The sequence below is a fragment of the Salmo trutta genome, chromosome 18, assembly GCF_901001165.1.
Source record: "Salmo trutta chromosome 18, fSalTru1.1, whole genome shotgun sequence".
NCBI classification, from domain to species: domain Eukaryota; kingdom Metazoa; phylum Chordata; class Actinopteri; order Salmoniformes; family Salmonidae; genus Salmo; species Salmo trutta.
Window position 1 is genome coordinate 23,135,870 of NC_042974.1, and position 24,100 is coordinate 23,159,969.

The 24,100-nt window shown below is 43.7% G+C and overlaps 1 protein-coding gene across 1 annotated transcript in view; it reads right to left on the bottom strand.

The window, feature by feature from the left end:
- The window catches only part of LOC115153035 (regulator of microtubule dynamics protein 2), a 95,919-nt gene extending 87,311 nt beyond the window's left edge, over positions 1 to 8,608 (bottom strand). Inside the window, exon 1 of the mRNA XM_029698049.1 lies at positions 8,476 to 8,608. Coding sequence (XP_029553909.1) covers positions 8,476 to 8,505 — 30 coding nt within the window. The 5' untranslated portion in view covers positions 8,506 to 8,608. The remainder of the gene's footprint in view (positions 1 to 8,475) is intronic.
- Between the last annotated feature and the right edge of the window lie 15,492 nt (positions 8,609 to 24,100).

The window sequence follows — 24,100 nt, forward strand, 5'->3', positions numbered from 1 at the left end:
TTACTTACAAAGTGGAACTTAACTGTGTTGTTACAGGAGCTGTCCTGTGCTGAAAATGATTTCAGAATATAGACTAAAGAGCTCACTGTTGCTCTTAAATGATTTCTGGATATTCAGTCATCTTTGTTTTTACACTGAACAAAAATATAACCGCAACATGTAAAGTGTTGGTCCATGTTTCTTGAGCTGAAATAAAAGATCCCAGAAATGTGCCATATGCACAACAAGCTAATTTCTCTCACATTTTGTCCACAAATGTGTTTACATCCCTGTTAGTAAGCATTTCTTCTTTGCCAAGATAATCCATTCACCTGACACGTGTGCTATATCAAGAAGCTGAATCATTACATAGGTGTACCTTGTGCTTGGGACAATAAAAGGCCATTCTAGAAGATTTGTTTTAAATTGCATTGCCTACAGTTGGAAAGAAAGGCAGCGTATGCAATTTGGGCAGCATAGGAGGCAAAGACCAAATAGATGATTGTTGAGTTGCAACTGTCAGTGAAAAGTAGAGAGGCCAGGCAGGCAATCGCAATATTTCAAAATACGATCACGGGAAAAACTATTTTGGCAAGCAAATGACTGTTGCTGTAAAGAGAAGTTGAGAAAAAAAAGTAGACTACAGCCTATCTTATTGGCACCAGTGGAGAGCATCGACCATATCCTCGGAAAGTGTGCACTACACATATTCACTCTTTATCATTGTTGGCAATTTAATCATTTGTTTTTGGACAATAATTTCCTCATCCAATTTAGATGGACGTCATATTATATTTGTGTCTCCCCTTCTCATAGGACTATTATATATCTGTTTGTCAGTGTCAGCAGGGTAGGCTACCCTGTAATTTGTTGTATTAGAGAAATATTCTGCTAAGGGCTCCAAAGTGTAGTAGAATAGCATGAAATTTGTTTATAAAAGGCAACATTTTTAGGGTGAAAATTAGCTTCCTGAACTTGAAACACACGCCGCCTGTGAGTTTTCCCATCAAGAGAAGAAATGTTCTGTAGCCTATTATGTATTATGTTTGCCATGTATTATGCATTCTAAGTGTTTTCTCATGCTATTTTGTATGCAATGTTGGCTTATGTAAATTCTGCATTTCTTCAGTTTGTGTAAACTGTGAGAAAGAATGAATAAGTCAAAGTCACTCGTTCCATCAGCATCGTGACCTCAACATAGGATATGATGACAACGTATAACGTGTATGCTAATAATCAAGAAGCAGGTACAGGGAGTCAATTTAATAAATAACGGAACATGGAACAAAATAATGAACACAAGTCGCGTACAGACATGAAACATGTAAAACAGAAACAATAACTCCTGAGGAAAGAACCCAAGGGAGTGACAGATATAGAGGAGTTAATTAGGAAGGTGATGGAGTCCAGGTGAGTCTCATGAGGCGCAGGCACGTGCAACGATGGTGACAGGTGTGCGTAATAATGAGTAAACTGGTGACAATGAGCGCCAGAGTGGAGGAGCGGGAGTAGGCGTGACACATTGGTTCTCATATTTGCTCAACAAAGATATTCTACAATTAAATAATCAAACAATTAAAATTCTTAAAATAATTAAACATGAAGTAGCAAGTTAAGCGATGTTGACATTGACCTCACTATGTTTACCTTTGGATTATTGGTTAGGGTAGTCTACAGTGAAATGCGTGAGCTTTTAGATAATAGTAGCCTATAGGCAGGCCCAATAGGTTGCTTATTACTAGGTAGATCTATCCAGGGTGCAAGTTACGGGGGAGCCAGGGGGGGCTCAGCTCCCCTGAATGAAACATTAGCTCCCCTAAATAATTATAATTTAACCATTCTCCTATTTGTTTAAAATGTAGTGATACATATGTTTTACAGTGGTAAATATGAAAATAAGAGCTTCCAAATTAAACAAACACCCCCACCACCTCTCTGTCATGGTTTAAACCATTTACAGTATTTCTATGTGGCAGTGCTATCCACTCAATAGTGCTGAATTCCGGCCTCAGCTCAGCTCCTTTATGGATAGATTTTTCTTTGTACTTCCTCATTTTCACCATTTGTTTCTCATGCGTCCTTGATAAGAAATCGCTTTTATTCCAATGCATTAGATTTATCCTTTAATTTGTCATTATTTGCTTTTGTCAGTCAGCTCATTGCTTTGTTTTTCAGGTGTGCGCGGGTAGCCTACTGTTGTTCTCAGTGCCATCTGTGGCCAGAAGTAGTATTTCATTTATTTATCTTTATTATTTTCTATCAATATTTGTTTATCTTTCCTAGATCAGCTGATGATGGTCGACAATATCGCTAGACAACTAGCCTACAGCTAGACACCAATGCGCATCCAATCCATCCAACAAGTAGGCCTATAGCCTACGTTAATGACAGTAGGGCTTTAAGGTGATGCCTCCATCACACTGACAGCGTTATTGCAATTATTAATTTCACGTTCATTCTTGGGCTATAGTAGCTACCCTACCCTACTGGTACTGGCGAGATCTCATTTGTAAAATGATACATTGTTACACAGGTGGTAGAAGCAGACAGGTAGCTTTATGCCTCGATCACACCGACAGTGTTATTGTGTTTTGGTACACCAGATGTACATATATTTCCAATGGAACGCTGCGTTTTCCCTGCAGCATTGTGTTGCAGAGGCAGTGGCAGTGTGTTCTGTGTGGTGCATAAGTTGGATTTATCAAACTGTATGGGTAAACAACTTGATATAAATTGTAGCAGATGGTGAATGTTGAAATTTGTTGCTCACATAGCCAGATGATGCCGCATACATTTTGCTGTCTGATTCTTTCGGTTAGAAGAGGTTTTAATGTTCGGACTGCAAAACATACTGAAATGTTAGGTAGGCATTATTACACTTAGTGTATTTTATGAGATCTCCTAGATTGTCACGCCCTGGCCATAGAGAGAGTTTTATTCTCTATTTTGGTTAGGCCAGGGTGTCACTAGGGTGGGCATTCTATGTCCTTTTTTCTATGTTTTTGTATTTCTTTGTTTTGGCCTGGTATGGCTCTCAATCAGGGACAGCTGTACATCGTTGTTGCTGATTGGGAGCCATACTTAGGCAGCCTGTTTTCCTTTGCGTTTTTGTGGGTAGTTGTTTCTGTTGTGTGGTTTGCACCTGACAGAACTGTTGGCTTTCGTTTGTTTCTTAAGTTCATGTGTTTCGTATTATTAAAACTTCAATATGCACACTCACCATGCTGCGCTTTGGTCCCCTTCTTTTACAGATGATCGTTACATAGATCCATTATTCATACAGGGTTCAATGTTCTAATTAAATTGTTAAATGCTTAATAATGACAAATAACACTGTCATAAATGACATTAATGTAAGGAAAGAACGGAACTGTTTAATGTCACACGATCTGTGAAGACTCAAAATATTAACTCATGAATTATGGACAACATGTTTTTATTCAACTCATGTTACATTGAATGTAGGCTACATGTTCTGCGAGTCATGTGATGTGAGTAAAATTGCCTGGCTGAGAGAGTGTAGGCTACCGGTAGTGATGTAGGCCTAGTGGAGGACAAACCCAAGTCAACACCTTTAACCCACCTTTTTCAGAAAAATGCATTGGAGTGTTACTTTCAGAGTTAACCCACCAATTTTTTTTTACCACTACATCACTGGCTACTGGTAGCCCTATTTGAAGTTCATGGTCATACACATTGTAGCCTAGTCTAGTAAATGTACCTTATGTTTGAAGGTGACCACGTTTTACCCGAGACAATTTGAGCCGTATTTCAGGCTACAAAAAAGGGAAAGGGAATACCTAGTCAGTTGTCCAACTGAATGTATAACTGAAATGTGTCTTCCGCATTTAACCCAACCCCCTGAATCAGAGAGGTGCAGGGGGCTAACCTAAAAGGTACATTTGTCAGCAAGACGCATCAATTAATGTAGGCCACCGCCTAATCAATGGCAATTGCTGAATGTCATTATGCACACTTTTTGGTGTTTTGTAACAGATGTCTATTTCGATTCATTCAAAGGCACAAGTATAGGCCGACGTGCAGTTTGGATGCTGGGATTATTTTGGAGTGGACAAACATGCACAGGTAGCTTACTTTTTAAAGTGATTTGTTTGACAATCAGATTAAAATATCATGACTGGTTATGTTCATGCCACATTATGTCACGTTCATTGGAATGATCAGACCAAAGCCCACGTGAGTAGCGTTCCACATAATTTATTAATAGTGAAACTTAAGCAAAAACAAAACAAAGAATAAACGAACCGTGACGAAAATGCAGTGCTAACAGGCAACTAAACATAAATAATATCCCATAACCCATAAGTGGAAAACAAGCTACTTAAGTATGATCCGCAATTAGAGACAATGATTACCAGCTGCCTCTAATTGGGAATCATACACAATCACCAACATAGAAAAACAAACCTAGAACCCCACATACAAATAATAAACTAGACTAGCCCCCCAGTCACACCCTGACCTACTCTACCATAGAAAATAAAAGCTTTCTATGGTCAGGACGTGATAGTACCCCCCCCAAAGGTGCGGACTCCGACCGCAAAACCTGAAACAAAAAGGGAGGGTTGGGGGGGTGTCTAGTGTCAGTGGCGGCTCTGGTGCAGGACGAAGAACCTTCTCATCCTGCGGATCCGCTAGCATTGGAGGCGGCTCTGGTGCAGGACGAAGAACCTTCTCATCCTGCGGATCCGCCAGCATCGGAGGCGGCTCTGGTGTGGGCCGAAGAACCCGCTCATCCCGCGGATCCGCCAGATTTGGTGGCGGCTCTGGAGCGGGCCGAAGAACCCGCTCATCCCGCGGATCCGCCAGATTTGGTGGCGGCTCTGGAGCGGGCCGAAGAACCCGCTCATCCTGCGGATCCAGCCCTGGACCCAGACTGGACGCTGTGCCTAGACTGGGCACCAACGCAGAAGAAGACTCTGGCCTTGGAGCTAGACTGGACGCCGTGCTTAGACTGCGCATCGGTGCAGGGGAAGGCTCCGGCCATGGAGCGGGACTGGACGCTGTGCCTGGACTGGGCACCAACGCAGAAGAAGACTCTGGCCTTGAAGCTGGAGGTCCCAAACCGTTGACTGTCTCAGGAGGTCCGGACCGTGGGCCGTCTCATGAGGTCCCGGACCGTGGGCCGTCTCAGGAGGTCCCGGACCGTGGGCCGTCTCAGGAGGTCCCGGACCGTGGGCCGTCTCAGGAGGCTCTGGACTGGGGACCGTCATCTGAAGCTCTGGAACGGGAAGGCGCACTGGAAGCATGATGTGTGGGGCCAGCACAGGTGGCGCCAGACTGGTAACACGCACCACAGGGCGAGTGCGGGGAGCAGGCACAGGACGTAACTGACTGAGGACACGCACTTCAGGAAGAGTGCAAGGAGGAGGCACAGGACGTACTGGACTGGGAATGCGCACTGGAGGCCTGGTGCGTGGAGCCGGCACAGGTGGCGCCAGACTGGTGACACGCACTTCAGGGAGAGTGCGGGGAGCAGGCACAGGATGCACTGGGCTGTGGAGGCGGACTGGAGACCTGGTGCGTAGAACCGGTGCAGGATATACTGGACCGTGAAGGCGCACTGGAGGTCTGGAGTGTAGAGCTGGCACAACCCATCCTGGCTGGATGCTCACTTTAGCCCGGCAAGTGCGGGGCGCTGGCACAGGACGCACTGGGCTGTGAAGGCGCACTGGCGACACAGTGCGTAGAGCTGGCACAGGATATCCTGGACCGAGGAGACGTACTGGAGAACAGGAGCGCTGAGCCAGCACAACCCGTCCTGGATGGATGCTCACTTTCACACGGCAAGTGCGAAGAGCTGACACAGAGCGCACCGGGCTGTGGATGTGCACTGTCACATTGTGTATCTCTGCAAAACATGGTGCCTGACTAGTCCCACGCTCCTCACGGTGACTGTCTTGCTCCAAACACCAAACCATCCACACTACCTCATCACTCCCCTCAACTATCTCACAATACTCCTCGCTCAGTCTCTCCCAATATTCCTCTTCGCTCTCTGACTCGACCACCCCATGTGCCCCCCCAAAAAAATATTTTGAGGTTGCTTCTTGGGCTTGTGTCGTGGCCGCGAACCCTGTCGTCGTCGCTGTCCTTCCTTCAGCACTTGCGTCTCCCACCATGGAAGGCGATCCTGTCCTGCCAGGATTTCTTCCCAAGTCCAGGATCCCTTCCCATCCAGAATCTCTTCCCAAGTCCAGGATGCTTCCTCCTCATGGGCACGCTGCTTGGTCCTGGTTTGATGGGATATTCTGTCACGTTCGTTGGAATGATCAGTGTCGGACCAAGGCGCAGCGAATGTCGAGTTCCACATTATTTATTAGAAAGTGAAACTTAGCAACGACAAAAACAAATAAACAATAAACTAATAACGAACCGTGACTAACAGAGAATGCTACGTGCACTTACTCAAAATACAATATCCCATAAACCACAAGTGGAAAACAAGCTACTCAAGAATGATCCCCAATTAGAGAGAACGATTACCATCTGCCTCCAATTGGGAATCATACACAATCACCAACATAGAAAAACAAACCTAGAACCCCACATAGAAATAATAAACTAGACTAGCCCCCCAGTCACGCCCTGACCTACTCTACCATAGAAAATAAAAGCTTTCTATGGTCAGGACGTGACACATTATTAAAAGGTAATTCATTTTTACAGTTTAAATTAGGCTACGTCTTTCTCATTAGAGACCCCCAAATGTCATGGTGTAATTCACACTCTGGGTCTATCGATTGCACACACATGAAATTGATATCAATATTTAGCCTAAGAATCTAGCTACTCTGTAAGACTTTTCAGTAATTTAAACAGTAAAAGACTGTAGGATGCATAGTATAATACCATAAATGTGTTTTAGAGCATTCCTTCTGTAGATTGCACTGCAATATGGGTAACATGCTGAACAACACTGTTATTAACTGTAATTTGGAAGCCTCCTTTAAATATTACTCAAACTGCATTTCTTTACAGTAATAGCTTATGCCTACTGCAGATTCAAATAATCTGTTTCAGGTGCCAACCTCATGCTGTCTGGTGAGACACATGAAGCTCAGACTATTTTAGTAAATATCTTCTTAAAGTGGCTGTGAAGTGGAAGAATATTTTCAGCAGTTGCTGTGTAGGTACCTTTCCTTGTTTATACATTTGCAAAAATGTCTAAAAACCTATTTTTGCTTTGTCATTATGCGGTATTGTGTGTAGATTGCTGATCATTTTGTATTTATTTAATCGATCTTAGAATAAGGCTTTAACGTAACCAAATGTGGAAAAAGTCAAGGAATACTTTCCGAAGGCACTGTATGTTGGTATTGAAGATCAAGGGGTGTTATCTGAAAGCATTTTATCATGCTATATAGTGTGTGGCAAAAAAATACTTTTATAAATAAAATAATAAATGCAGTCTGGGTCTCAACTTACTATTGCAAGATAAAATAGTATAATACACAATGTGCAACTTTGAAATTATGTTGTGCATTAGTAGTTTTGTCTTGTTACTGTATGTCAGTCACTGATAGTCACTCAATTAGTCCATGTCAAGTAAAATCTTTTAGTTTGGTAAATTAGTCTAGCAGCCAGCTATCTAAACCTTTAGTAGGCCTAATCATGGTCGAATTACCAACTGGGGGTAATATCATATTTAAAACTGCAAACATTTCTCTCCACCCTATGGCAAAAAATGTAGAATTGCAGGAAATTTGCTGTAGAACTGCAAATTTGCCTCTCCGCCCCATGGCAAAATGAGTAGAATTACATGAAATTAGTTATACATTTGAAAATCTTCTCTCTGCTCCATGGTATAATGTGAAGAATTGCAGCAAACGTGCTTTAAAACGGCAACATTTTCTCTATGCCCCATGGCAAAATGTGTAGAATTGCACGATGTTAACAAAAAATGATGTTTCTCTGCTGTCAAGAGGGGGGTCAGTAAAATGTTTTTAGTTTGAGGTTTAAATCAAGAAGTTTGTTTTATTCGTTCTTCAAGATTGCTTTGATGGGAAACATAAGCCCCACTAATAATTTTTCTCCATTATTTGTTTACTGAGTGGTGGCCATCATCCTCTTTGATTTTTCTACTGCTCTCAGTTTGGTTGGTTGGATGGTGTCTAATGACTGTGAGGTGTGGACGGAATCTAAAACTTAATCCAATGAAATATGACGTAAACAAAAGCATTCTATCAAGGGTTAACTAAGGGCCGTAGCTGTAGCATTATATTTTACGGCGCAAAAATGACCAGTTATTTACTAAGAAAAAACATGGTACAATGTTAATGACACAGTAATTAAGTTAAATTAGTGTACACACATACAGTGACTATACATTAAGTGTAAGTAACAATGAGCAAATACAATACTTGTTATAATGTACTTACAGGAATAAATACACTGTAATAATAGCACTGTAATATTAAAGTGTTGCCAAAAACATCTAGCTCAAAGCAACTAAATGAAAACTTTAGTGCTCACCATTCTCCATGCTTTGTATTTTAACAGCATCCTTCAAGAATTTCCGCTGACCGCCTTGAAACTTCATTCATCCCGACATTTGTTTTAATTATTTGTGTTTTATTGTTGTGTTGTAATTGCCAATGTGGACATATTTTATGGCAGAAATCTCTGAAAATTCCAAAGACAAATCTGAGAAAGGTGCTCCTTTTATAAACTCACAGTTATACTAAATGTTAATAATTGATTTCCCTTTCACAATTTTGGCCAAAGGTTAGAGATCACTAAACTATTCCACTACACAAAAAGTGATGTTAGTCAAACAAACCAATTTAGACAAGGGTCCTTTAGTGTTATCCCCTTAGTGTGGGGGGGTAGTGTTATCATTTACATTACATTTAAGTCATTTAGCAGACGCTCTTATCCAGAGCGACTTACAAATTGGTGCATTCACCTTAAGATATCCAGTGGAACAACCACTTTACAATAGTGCATCTAAATCTTTTGGGGGGGGGGGGGGTTAGAAGGATTACTTTATCCTATCCCAGGTATTCCTTAAAGAGGTGGGGTTTCAGGTGTCTCCGGAAGGTGGTGATTGACTCCGCTGTCCTGGCGTCGTGAGGGAGCTTGTTCCACCATTGGGGTGCCAGAGCAGCGAACAGTTTTGACTGGGCTGAGCGGGAACTGTGCTTCCTCAGAGGTAGGGAGGCGAGCAGGCCAGAGGTGGATGAACGCAGTGCCCTTGTTTGGGTGTAGGGCCTGATCAGAGCCTGAAGGTACGGAGGTGCCGTTCCCCTCACAGCTCCGTAGGCAAGCACCATGGACTTGTAGCGGATGCGAGCTTCAACTGGAAGCCAGTGGAGAGAGCGGAGGAGCGGGGTGACGTGAGAGAACTTGGGAAGGTTGAACACCAGACGGGCTGCCGGCGTTCTGGATGAGTTGGAGGGGTTTAATGGCACAGGCAGGGAGCCCAGCCAACAGCGAGTTGCAGTAATCCAGACGGGAGATGAGTGCCTGGACTAGGACCTGCGCCGCTTCCTGTGTGAGGCAGGGCCGTACTCTGCGAATGTTGTAGAGCATGAACCTACAGGATCGGGTCACCGCCTTGATGTTAGTGGAGAACGACAGGGTGTTGTCCAGGGTCACGCCAAGGTTCTTAGCACTCTGGGAGGAGGACACAAGGGAGTTGTCAACCGTGATGGTGAGATCATGGAACGGGCAGTCCTTCCCCGGGAGGAGGAGCAGCTCTGTTATCTCCCTCCCTCCATGCTTTTCTTGTACCTACCCTTGCAGTTTTTTACTAGCAATGCAAACATTTCTCTCCATCTTGTGGCAAAATGAGTAGAATTACACTAAATTGGTTAAACAATTTCAAAATCTTCTCTCCGCCCCAAGCCAAAATGTGTAGAATTGTAGTGGGCTAAAATGCTTTGCTACTGCGGCCCCTTATGATGTGTTCCGATTTGTTTTGTGGATCCCACCCCCAACAAAGTTGCCCATCCCTGCTTTGGATGTGTTATAGCCGGTTAGCCATATTGTATACAGTAGAACACAAAAAAACATACAGTATGCTTTACTTTTTTTGTCAGATCTAAAGGAAAATAAATCCTATTTTTGTTGCACCATATCCTGGGAACTTTTAATATAGACTGTATGCATCAGAAACAACCCTGCTTCAGGCTTGGGCAGTGGCTATATTCAAATGGTAAAGAAGTCACTACAGGATGATTATGGCATTTGCAGTGGAACAGAGTAACTAACTGAAAACCCTACTAGCTGAACAAATGTTATTGATCTGCCCTAAGGCCAACAGATAGCGATATTGAGTCATTTCATTTTAACGTCCGAAGGGAATGTATGCAGCTGACACTCATATCCCCCGTGGACCAATTCATACGTAAGACCTTTTCCATTCAGGCTGCAAAGGTGTCGATTTCCTACTTAAATCGATTTAATGGTCTTCTGACCAGGCGCCGTAGACGGGCACATCGTGCACCGCTCCCGAGCATACTACTCGCCAATGTCCAGTCTCTTGACAACAAGGTAGACGAAATCCGAGCAAGAGTTGCCTTCCAGAGAGACATCAGAGACTGTAACGTTCTTTGTTTCATAGAAACGTGGCTCACTCGAGACACGCTATCGGAGTCGGTACAGCCACCTGGTTTCTTCACACATCGCGCCGACAGAAATAAGCATCTCTCTGGTAAGAAGAAGGACGGGGGTGTATGCCTTATGATTAACGAGATGTGATCATAACAACATACAGGAACTCAAGTCCTTTTGTTCACCTGACTTAGAATTCCTCACAATCAAATGCCGACCGCATTATCTACCAAGAGAATTCTCTTCGATCATAATCACAGTGATGTATATTCCCCCCCAAGCAGTCACATCGACGGCCCTGAAAGAACTTAATTAGACTCTATGTAAACTGGAAACCACATATCCTGAGGCTGCATTTATTGTAGCTGGGGATTTTAACGAGGCTAATCTGGAACAAGGCTCCCTAAATTCTATCAGCATATTGATTGTGCGACCCGGGCTGGCAAAACCCTAGATCATTGTTATTCTAACTTCCGCGACGCATATAAGGCCCTCCCTCACCCTCCTATCGGAAAAGCTGACCACGACTCCATTTTGTTGCTCCCAGCCTATAGACAGAAACTAAAACAGGAAGCACCCACACTCAGGTCTGTTCAACGCTGGTCCGACCAATCGGATTCCACTCTTCAAGATTGCTTCGATCACGTGGACTGGGATATGTAACGCATAGCGTCGAACAACAACATTGATGAATACGCTGATTCGGTGAGCGAGTTTATTAGCAAGTGCATCGGTGATGTTGTACCCACAGCGTCTATTAAAACATTCCCCAACCAGAAACCGTGGATTGATGGCAGGATTCGCGCAAAACTGAAAGCGCGAACCACTGCTTTTAATCAGGGCAAGGTGACCGGAAACATGACCGAATACAAACAGTGTGGCAGGGTCTACAGTCAATCACGAACTACAAAAGAAAAAGAAAAACCAGCCCCATTGCGGACCACGATGTCTTGCTCCCAGACAGACTAAACAACTTCTTTGCTCGATTTGAGGACAATACAGCGCCACTGACACGGCCCGCTACCAAAACCTGGGGGCTCTCCTTCACTGCAGCCAACGTGAGTAAAACATTTAAACGTGTTAACCCTCGCAAGGCTGCAGGCCCAGACGGCATCCCCAGCCGTGTCCTAAGAGCATGCGCAGACCAGCTGGCTGGTGTGTTTGCGGACATATTCAATCAATTCTTATCCCAGTCTGCTGTTCCCACATGCTTCAAGAGGGCCACCATAGTTCCTGTTCCCAAGAAAGCTAAGGTAACTGAGCTAAATGACTACCGCCCCGTAGCACTCACTTCCGTCATCATGAAGTGCTTTGAGAGACTAGTCAAGGACCATATCACTTCCACCCTACCTGACACCCTAGACCCACTCCAACTTGCTTACCGCCACAATAGGTCCACAGACGACGCAATCGCAATCACACTGCACACTGCCCTAACCCATCTGGACAAGAGGAATACCTATGTAAGAATGCTGTTCATCGACTACAGCTCAGCATTTAACACCATAGTACCCTCCAAACTTGTCATTAATCTCGAGAACCCCAGGTGGTGAGGGTAGGTAACAACATCTCGACCCCGCTGATCCTCAACACTGGGGCCCCACAAGGGTGCGTTCTCAGCCCTCTCTGTACTCCCTGTTCACCCATGACTGCATGGCCATGCACACCTCCAACTCAATCATCAAGTTTGCAGACAACACTAGAGCGGTAGGCTTGATTACCAACAACAACGAGACGGCCTACGGGGAGGAGGTGAGGGCCCTTGGAGTGTGGTGTCAGGAAAATAACCTCACACTCAATGTCAACAAAACAAAGGAGATTATCGTGGACTTCAGGAAACAGCAGAGGAAGCAGCCCCCTATCTACATCGACGGGACAGTAGTGGAGAGGGTGGAAAGTTTTAATTTCCTCGGCGTACACATCACGGACAAACTGAAATGGTCCACCCACACAGACAGCGTGGTGAAGAAGGCACAGCAGCGCCTCTTCAACCTCAGGAGGCTGAAGAAATTTGGCTTGTCACCAAAAACACTCAAACTTTTACAGATGCACAATCGAGAGCATCCTGTCGGGCTGTATCACCGCCTGGTACGGCAACTGCTCTGCCCATAACCGTAAGGCTCTCCAGAGGGTAGTGAGGTCTGCACAACGCATCACTGGGGGCAAACTACCTGCCCTCCAGGACACCTACACCACAGGAAGGCCAAAAAGATAATCAAGGACAACAACCACCCAAGCCACTCTCGCCCACTGCATAGCTTGGCATGGCAGGTCAACCCTGCCTATGCTGTTATCACCTGTGCAGCACAGGCTGTGCTTTGTCAGACTTTTGCAGCCCCCGAGTTTCACAGGGCTGCATGTTGTATTACTCAAGTATCAACTTATGGAACATTGTTAGCTTCTATTATCAAGGACTACATGTCTATTATCAAGAATTACATGTCAATCAAATTATAGACCATCATGCTGTGTCAGTAACTTAAGTCCAACATGATAAGGCAGAAATAGCAAGTTCAGAAGTAAATTCTTCTGACAGCTCCTGACAAGTGTTTGATGATAACTCTGGGATATCTTGAGAAAGCAGATTCAAACCTGTGAACTAAGACAACACTGCCCCTCTGTGTTTATGGCTGCAGGTGGTATTGCATATGTCTCTCGCTCGCTCTGTCTCACACAGACACACAAAGCTTTATTTTAACACTACCTTAAATTACTGCCAGTGCCAGTCTCCTGCTTTCTCTTGCCAGACATTTCCTGTTAACCCATGTGGCAGACGGAGATGCAACGAAAGGAAAAGGCTAATTTGTTATCATGCAGATGGAGAGGCTGACAGAGAAGGAGAGGTATACAATGTCTACTCCTCTCACACTGCCTGCCAACAAATGTTCAGCATTTACCTCAGGAAATCTCATCATGAAATGCTAAGGTGACACATTTCTTTATTTCGAGTCATATTGTAACTTTACCGGGCACACCATTGTCATCTATTGGTATTTGTAGCAATACTGTTAATTCAAGTTCCAAATGAACGGTGGCTAATTTAAGGCAGCCAAATTGCATCATAGTCCTCACCGTGACTTGTACCTATTACCTAGTGGCCTTTCACTGACGTCACTAGACAAGGGACTGAATCCCGTTGGCACCTGGCCAATAGGGGAATGAGATTAGTATTTTCATTCCCTTCCTCTCCAGGGGGTCTGGGATGATACGTCAGTCGTGGCATTGCATTCCTTCTACAGCAGATAAACATCACTTACGCCACACTTTTGCTGATTTTGGAAGAGAGAGAGAGAGAGAGAGAGAGAGAGAATAAAACCTTCCTAGCCTAGAACTTTGTTCTTAGCCACAGAAATTTGCACAACCATATAACCATTTTGGCTGGCTCTTTGGACCATCTAGAGAAGGCTCTATCATTCATTTCCAAATTAATATGGACTTTAGCCCCAGAACACTTTCCAGCATTTTGCTAAAGAATCTTCTTTAAATTGTAGAATCTTATAAACCAATCTTATGAGGATCCTTTAATCCTTGAATGCTTTCCTAGTTGACTGCTAATTTCATTTTTTGTCTTAGCTGATTTGTAGAACAATTTCTGTTGGAATGATCTTCTCACAGCTCCTCAGAAATAGTAATATTCAAGATTATTTCAGCCAAAGTCAAGCTACTCACGAAACATAAACTGGAGACCGAAGACAAGTCAAGTTGACAAAAGGTGCTTTTCATTGTAGTCCAAACTTTCCCACCAGGTGGCGCCTAAAGAACTAATTTTAGACAGCTCACCTGTTGGGACTATGGGACCACTAGTGCAGGACACATTAGAGGAGTAAACAATTTAAATGAGGGATGTTGCAAATATATGTATATTTTGTTGTAATGTGTATGTCTTTCAAAAGATCACCATTTTGTGGTCACCATTTCTCAGATCAGCCCTTTATTTGACACCATTGCACCATTGTCTGGGTGCAAGGTAAGACCACAATTATGGTAATCTGATATTACACACAAAGCAGATATTCTGACTGTACCTAGCGAGTTGCCCATCGTTCTCGGTATCTCAGTATTCTGTCTCATTTTGGTACAAATGTCTGTGTGGGTTAAGAAGGCCTGAGTCATCTCACAGGGTTGTTATGTCTCCACTTATCAGGTAGCTAGGATTTAATTAGACATTACAAAACACCAGGGTTATATTCATCTGCCAACAAACAGAAGAAACTGACCTGAAACCGAGAGGGACTATCTGCACCTGTCCAATTACAAATGCACATTTTCTGATGCACAATGTTTTGATGGTGTGCCTTGATGAATACGACCCAGACACTGCCTTGGCTGAAGGGAGGAGAAGGGGCTGTCATAAACACTTTGGGCAGCTTTGCATCAGCATAACTCATTAACCTCTGTGGAACACCTGACAACTGAGGTGAAGTCATGTCTACCCGCGACCCAAACTGCTCCACATGGCATTGTGAAGTAAAAGAAAAGATGAATTGTGTTTAGCTAATTGTCTATGACAAAGCATCCTCCAAATAACTGTTTTTCAGCATGAAGTGTCAACAGCTAAAAGTGGCCCAGTACCTGCCTGTGTATTTAATGTGAATTGTGAAAATAATGTTATTTCGGGAAATTAGTGCTGTAACGACTACTTCTTTCACTGAGAAGAAGATTATCAACACAAGCAATAAATACAATACAGTTCTACAACCCTCTCTCCTCTTAATGTTTTTCTCTCACACTCTATTTATGTGGTTGCTGAGTAGAACTACCACAGTGGCAGCGAGGCCCGGAATAGCAGATGGTGGGGAAGGGCTGTATACTTGCATGTGGGCCGCTGACTAGGTGCTCTTTAGTGTTTCTCAACCATACTCCGTCCAGCGGAATGGAGGCTGCTGCTTCCTTATACATGCCAGTGGTCAGGGCCCGGCCTGCACACCCTCAGCTATTTCTGTCTCTCCCTCTCCCTCCAAGTCCAGCTGCACTCACTCCACACAGATAAAGAACTGGGAAGAGAGAGAGAGAGAGGTAGAGAGTGAGAGAAGAGGGGGAGGAGAGGAGAGAAAGAGAGAACACAAAGAGTAATGAGAGGATCATGGAAAATTAGAAATGTCGTGTCTTTGTGACATGAACGTTTCTCACAGTGTTCATCCTTAAATGGCAACATCATTAGAGAGAAATTCATTAAACATATGACAACGACATTCCATGGATGTTAATATTCCTGATACCACAATCGTATAAAGTAAGAATACTTCTCTGACTAATAAGTCTTCAGGAAGAACAGAGTAGAGTGCCACATCACTTCAGAGTTTGTTTAAACATGGAAGGGGCTCATTGAATTAAACCAAATGGAACATATAAATTCACAATCCGGCAAAGAGAGAAGATTGCTAAGTGCTTGAACTCTGCACAGAGCAGTTTTGTTAGAAGATGAACCTAGGAAGCATTTGTATAACATTGTATAGCATTCCTGAGTGCGTTAAATGTGTTGTATGGTTCCGAAAAGAACGGAGAGAACGTTTGGGTGAATGTTTCTGCTTTGAGTACACTCAGATAAACTCCAGACATGCAATGACGCACACACACAGGCACACAAGATATACAGGTATGCATCTATAGTATGTAGACACTTTGTGCGAATGTCTTTGTTAAGGGGAGTAAGACTGTGTGTGTATGTTTCAGTCTATGCCCTCTCTGTATAAAATGGATTTACAGAGATCCCTTTCTTTGTGTCAGTGGTGGATGACTGACAGCTTCTCTTAGCTCCGGAGTTTCAGATAACCAGGCCCAGATGGAGCTGGTTGGATGTTTCTGCACCACTGATTTACTCCAATACCTGGGACAGGACAGAGCGAAGGGACAAGACCGCCACCCATAGCGCCACCCCCCAACCTCCAGCCCCCAGCCCAGGACAAATCCTAACCGCATGGGAGAGGTGTAGATGTCCTGTAGGAGAATCAGGATATCCCGTTTAGGGGTTCTCTCCCTGCCCTGGCCGTGGCACATTCTACAATATGAACAGTTAGGTTTTGAGGTTGTGATAGTTTACACTGTAACGAACCCATAATGGGACTAACTGAAATTATCTGTTTCTAATAAAACATTGAAAATCAGTCATGGATGACCGGCCATTGTATAAGGCACCACTGCACATGGGCTGTAGCTGAATGACTAACAATGTCACGCCCTGATCTGTTTCACCTGTCCTTGTGCTTGTCTCCAACCCCTCCAGGTGTCGCCCATCTTCCCCACTTATCCTCTGGGTATTTATACCTGTGTTTTCTGTCTGTCTGTGCCAGTTCATATTGTTTGTCAAGCTTACCAGCATTTGTCCTGTCAGCTCCTGTCTTTTCCCAGCCTCTCTTTTTCTCGTCATCCTGGTTTTTGACCCTTGCCTGTCCTGACACTGTACCCCCCGACCACTCTACCCGTCCCTGAGCCTGCCTGCTGTCCCTTACCTTAGCTCCTAATCTGGATTATCGACCCCTGCCTGCCTTGACCTGTCGTTTGCCTGCCCCTGTGGTTATAATAAACATTGTTACTTCACACAGTCTGTACTTGGGTCTTACCTTGATTCCTGATAAAACAAAGTATTCAGATAGCAGCTGACTGACTTACAAAGTATTCACTTCAACCACATGGGTGTGTGAACACTTTAAAATAAATCAATTCCTGCATAGGTCAAGGAAGATGACTTATCACACTGTGTATTGCACAACAATTTACCAAAGAATACATTGAAACAATGTCTAGTTACTTTCTCTTCTCTTAGTCCTATCGGTTACTACTGAACTGCTTAAATTACTTCTCTGTAAACAAGTCCATTGTAGATATTGCACATGTACCACATGTACCACACAACCTTTCAAATGTGACCTTTGCAAAAACAGCCATCAATCTCTCTCTGGCCATTTGTACATTGTGTAGTCCTACACACACTGTTAATCATGAATCATAATCAAATAATCTATATTCTAATAATAGAACTCAATGAACAGGTCTAATTGTAGAATTTAGATAGTGAAGATAAGAATGTATTTGTCTCTCGATTATTAGACAGACTTGCTATCAATGCCTTCTTTCATGCCCCGCGTTGATGACATACGTTAATGCCTCTACCCATCCAATGCCCTTCCTTGTGCATGATCAGTTCCTTTGTATACCCTCTCAGTACCCCTGTCCTTTGCACACGCTCAGTTTCACCGCACGCGCTCAGTGTCTCTGTTCTTCTGCACACGCTCACTGGCTCTGAATACAATAAAGGTTAAAGTATCTGTGGCATGTGGCTGGTAGCCCCCAACTCAGCAGCTCAGATTGCCTCTGACAGACACTGAAGTTGCTGAGGAAAAGACTTGCATTAAACCTTTACACTTCTGCTTCTGTCCTAGTCTGTATTGGGTAAAAATGACATACTTTATGAATAAGTTAAGATTGTTGATAAATTACAATAGTTCTTGTATCTATGCCTATCGACTTATAATACATCTGAAAGATAGTATCTGTCTCTTCATGTCCAGGACGGGACAAAATTATCACCACTACTGCAGCAAATTGAAAGTGTCTATTTTGTGTATTTACTGTAGGTAATAGCAGTTCTATAGGTTCTCTTGTCTTCTTGAGTGTACTGTGCAAGTTAGGACAGGTACGACACTACCCCTCCCCCCCATCCAAAATATCTCACTCTGTTTTTTGTACTAGTTAGGACAGGTACAAAAAGTTATAAACTTGCAAAATGTTCTCTACACCCCATGGCAAAATGTGTAGAATTGCAACAAACTTGCTTTAAAACTGCTACTTTTTCTCGACGCCCCATGGCGTGGGGTAACATTTATCTTAGGGCCTACCAAAAGGCTAGGGCTCGCTCTGACTGCATGTGTGGGTATGGATGTGTATACACAGACCCGCAAGTTCAGATTTCTTGTTTCCCCCACCCCCATAAAAATTGCCCATCCATGTTCTATATGGTAGATTACCAGCCCTGGGAAGTGAACACCCAGCGTCTCACAGTAGCCTGCTAGAGATTAATATAGTAGATAGTATGCACTGTCTGTAATAGATGGCTGCATGTTGAGTTATACTTAGTATAACCCCCTAGAGTCAATGTCTGTGCCTTCCCCCCCTGGAAATCGAATTAGCATAACACAAAAATCCCCATTAAAATACATCTGTTTAAAGGGGAATATCACCCTGGATGAATCAGGGCTTGTTTTCATCATGTCTGAGGCATTTCTAGGACAGTGAAAAGTGTTTCACACATCATTTCCCAGGAGGAGGGGAGGTTAGGGCATCGCACGCTGAATGATACACCCTATGACGGCTTCCGGGGTATTGATGGGGGAAGACTACAACTTGTGTTGGGTGGTGCTTCGTGCTCTGGCCTCCGTCCCCGTCCCCACAAGTCAGGCTGTTTTGAAAAGGAGGCGGACACTAACAACAATCCTTTGGGCAAAACTGAAATAACTGTCCAGACGCAATGGCTTCAAGTGATTCCTCTCATCAACACCATTTTGACGATGGAGCATCTATTAGCTACATGGTGACATTCAACCATACATGTTTCAACCGGAATATAGCGAAGAGGATTCAAAACAAAGAGTTGGATTTATCTTACGTTAGAAGCTCAGCTACAGCCAATGCCAGCACCAAGAGGGCAGATGACAAATACGGTGCCTACTGTAGCTAAGTGAGCTGTTGTCTATTGCTGGCTAACATACTGCTGTGTTACAGTGGGGGGAAAAATAAATTATTTTTCTGTTTGCTAGCTAGGTAGCTAGATAACTAGCTAAATTGTAAATCTTAAACTGAAGCTGGTCTTACTATACAAATATTTGCCTAAGCATGCCTGATAGACATAGCTGTAGGTAGATACTGTCTGCCTACCTATCTAGGCTCATTTGTACGTTCTGGTCACTGTGCAAAGGTTGAGGGAGGGTTATGCCATATTTCTTTCTATTAGGCTAGATATTGTTGTAAATGAAATCTCGGTCCCTGTGCACATGTACGCAAGTTCAACTAGGCTACCCTAATGTTGATGTTACTGTATGCTGGCGCGGTTCAAATGTTGTTCAAACTGTACAATGGAGTTTTTTTTTTAGATTTGTTTTGTCTTACAGACAATTACGTGTAGAGCCTAGGCTTCTTCCAGGAGTGGATTCTAGATATAGAAACATAACACTTTGCCTGCGTGTGTCATTGTAGCAGAACTGTATCCTGTGAACTGTATCCCTCTCGAGGGATTAGACGTGATGCTGGATTTCAAGCAGATGACACAGCTTTACAAGTATTCCCTGAACTTAAATGTATGTTTCTTTGGAATGGCAATTTCATCATGACCACCTCTCCCATCATCTGCTGATCACTAGTTCTCTTAGCTACAGATTGTTACACCAGATAATGTGATTTAACCCATTTTTTGGGGGTTTCCATTACTGAGAGTTACAGGATAGGTACTGTTTGGTGTAGCACAGAGAATTGTTGACCAACCTTAGCCATGTCGTCTTCGTCCTCGATTCAGGAAAACTGGAGTCTCATAAAATGTCTGTGTCCAGTTTCTGGGGGTCAGTTTGAGTTTAGAAAATGCTCCGTTATTATAATAAATACTTTTTGTGCTCCATCAAGTAATCCAACAGTATGTGCGGCGCCATCTTAAGTCTTCTCACTCATTGAACGAGACAGGTCTCCGTCATCATGACGTACAGCACGTACAGCACTGATCGAGACAGGTGGGTGTCCACCCCAATGAGAGAAGACTTGAAATAGGCAAGATGTCAACAGAAATCTTTGTCTAAATCACATTATCTGGTGTAACAATTTGTCACCTACAGTTCACTGCACTTGTGTCTCTCTACACCTGAGACACACTCGGACACGCTGAACTGTACTACACTGTTCATACAATTTTTTTATGTATGTGACTTTTAACATATAGCATTGTTATTGAATAACCAGTTCTCTTGAGCGAGCATTAAATAGTGTACACTCTCCTGTATTTTAGATTTGGACAAATATCTGAAGTATCTGAATGTCTAGCATATGTTTGATGCTACAGAGCTCTGTACAGCTTATAAATATCTTCTGTAAATCCATAAGGGTATACAAATATTGAATGTTGATAGAAAATATCCATATTAGACCTCCCTAGTGGCACAGCAATCTAAGGCACTGCATCACAGTGTTTGAGGCGTCACTACAGACCTGGGTTAAATCCCTGGCTGTGTCACAGCATGACATACCCGGGAGGCGCACAATTGGCCCAGCATCATCCAGGTTAGGGAGGGTTTGGCCAGCCAGGATTTCCTTGTCCCGTTGCGCTCTAGCCGGGCACCTGCAAGTTTCCTCCGACACATTGGTGCGGCTGGCTTCCGGGTTAAGCGAGCTGTGTGTCAAGAAGCAGTGTGACTTGGCAGGGTCGTGTTTCAGAGAACGCATGGCTCTCGACCTTCGCCTCTCCCGAGTCCGAACGGGAGTTGCAGCGATGGGACAAGACTGTAACTACCAATTGGATATCACGAAAAAGGGGAAAAAGTATATATATATTTTTAAAGATCTATATTTATTTTATGGTGGTTCTACATCAGGGCTCTCCATCCCGGTTCCTGGAGAGCTACCATCCTGTAGGTTGTCACCCCGACCCTAATCTAGCACACCTGATTCTAATAATTAGCTGCGTTTATACAGGCAACCCAATTCTGATATTTTTTCAATTTATTGGTCTAATCACATCAGATATTTTTCAGAACGGATCTGATTCGTCAAAAGACTAATTAGTGAAAAACAATATCAGAATTGGGCTGCCTGTGCCAGCCATAGTCCTTTATCTGACATCGGTACACTGGCAGTTGTGGGCTGGGGAAGCTGAGACTCTTTGTGCTTATGGCGATGGGCTTGTCCTGTCTGCGGTGGACGACCAGGTGGATAAGACTGCCAAAAGTGGTGTAGGGCTTCTTAACCACCAACTGTTTGGTCCTCTTGCAGAAGATTTGCTGGTACTGCACGTCTCCTGGAAAGACATGGTTGTGGTCTTAGCATTTTACACTTTTTGTCGAAGCGATATATTGTACGGCAACACGCCTTTGTTGGTAAAGGTATTAACCGAATGGAACCAGCTAGCATATTATTTAGGGACAATGAGGGGATATTGGGAGTTGATTTTGAGAGGAAAGGGTCAGTCAGCAAAAGGAATGGGCTGGGGGGCTAAAGAGGGTCTGAAAAGTTTTAGGAAGGCAGTTCTTACACAGTATGAATTGTTGTGTATGGGAGATTGAGGAGAAATGGCACCTCTTATACACAACAATACATTTATTGTCTAAGCACAACCCTGCACAACCAAAAACCCCTTCCTCCTCTCAAAGTACTGTCTGAAAACTTCCCCCAGACCATTGACTTTGACAGATCATTATTGTCAATAGTAGGGAATTTTGTAGATGTCTTTGTATTGTGTTTTGAGAACCTGCAGAGAGAATAACGAGGTGGTTGTGTAAGTACTGTTGTAGTCTTGATTTTATACCTTTGTGTCCCTTGCTGGTTTCTGTCCCACAATCTTGTTGTGCTTCATAACCGCAAGGTGTGTCTGCTCCCTCATGCTTTATACCCAAAATGCCCCCGCTCTGGGGTATTTTTCAGCAGGGCACTGTGGAATGACTCCAGATAACCTGAGTTTTACAAAAATACAAAATTGATGACATGGTCTAGAAGGTACTCTGTGGTCCTGAGGCTACCTCTAACCACCTGTAACCCCATAACACAAACACAAACCATACAAACACTACCCAATTCATGTTTATACCATGCTTACTGGAAATTGAGCTATCTTAGCCGTCAGCTTGTAAATATTTTGGCCAACTTACCTTAAACTTGTGCAGAGCTAGGTTGTGGAAGCGCATGTTGGTGGAATCAGATCATGTACCACCTACAACAAAATACACCCCCCCCCCCCCCCAAAAAAAAGAAATACCCAGAGAAGTTATGAGATTACTGTGCCATTATTCAAGTTTGTGGGTATGCCCCCTATCAGCATTCGCTATGAATGCCGGACTTTGTGGTTCACTATGAGTAGACCAATATACAGGGAGTTGAAACATCCCGATTCTAGCAGTGAAATGAAAATGTGCTAGTTGTAGCTTGTGGTAAAACGTAATGTTGTTAATATGGTAGTGACTATGTGCCGTGGCAGAGCCAGGGTGAAACTTCCCTTTAAGCTAACGATATCAGTGATGGAAGAGGGCCGAGCTACCGGTGTTTGTCAGACTATGAGACATCCCGAAAATGGGTCATCTCACGAAAATGACTGTAGCGTCCGAACGGTTTGGCCTACATTTGCTCTAGCGAGTTAAACATTTTTATGGAAGAATACACTGAGTGTATAAAACATTATGAACACCTGTTCTTTCCATGACATAGACTGACCAGGTGAATCCAGTTGAAAGATATGATCCCTTATTGATGTTAAAGCCACTTCAATCAGTGTAGATGAGGGCGAGGAGACATGTTAAAGAAGGATTTTTAAACCTTGAGACATGGATTGTGTATGTGTGCCATTCAGAGGGTGAATGGACAAGACATAAGATTTAAGTGCCTTTGAACGAGGTATGGTAGTAGGTGGCAAGCGCACAGGTTTGAGTGTGTCAAGAACTGCAACGCTGCTGAGTTTTTCACAGTTCCCATGTGTATCAAGAATGGTCCACAACCCAAAGGACATCCAGCCAACTTGACAATCTTGGGAAGTGTTCGAGTCACATGGGGCCAGCATCTCTTTGGAACGCTTTCGACACCTTGTAGAGTCCATTCCCAATGAATTTAGGCTGTTCTGGTGGCAAAAGAGGGTGCAACTGAATATTAGGAAGTTGTTCCTATTGCTTTTTACACTCAGTGTATATGGAAGTAGTTTAATGCCAAAAGAAAGAGGTTAAATATGGGTAAAAAAAATACGATCTTGTCTCATCGCTGCAACTCCCTAACGGGCTCAGGAGTTGAAGGTCAAGTCATGCATTCTCCGAAACATAACCTGCCAAGCCTCACTGCTTCTTAACACACTGCTTGCTTAACCTGGAAGCCACCAATGTGTCAGAGGAAACACTGTTCAAGTGACGACTGAGGTCATCTTGCAGGCGCCCGGCCCGTCACAAGGAGTTGCTAGAGAGCGATAAGCCAAGGAAATCCCCCCCGGCCAAATCCTCCCCTAACCCGTACGACGCTGGGCCAATTGTGCGCTGCCCTATGGGGCTCCCGGTCATGGCCGGCGATGAAACAGCCTGGGATTGAACCGAGGCTGTAGTGGCGCCTCAGCACTGTGATGCAGTGCCTTAGTACTTTCTACCATTTAATTTGCTCTTCCCACTGTCAACTCCTGGCTGAACAGCCTCTAACAATGCATATGCCTGGAACCTTTACATCGTAAGGTGGCAGGAGAGAGTGGTTTCGATTTATAGCCAGTGATCTAAAAAAAAGAATAGATGCCAAACAAAAACACTTTCTGTTTGTCATAGGTCGACCAGGCGAGTTCTTAGCGAGTTCAGGAAGCCAAGATAGAGCTCTGTGAGACTTAAACAGTGAT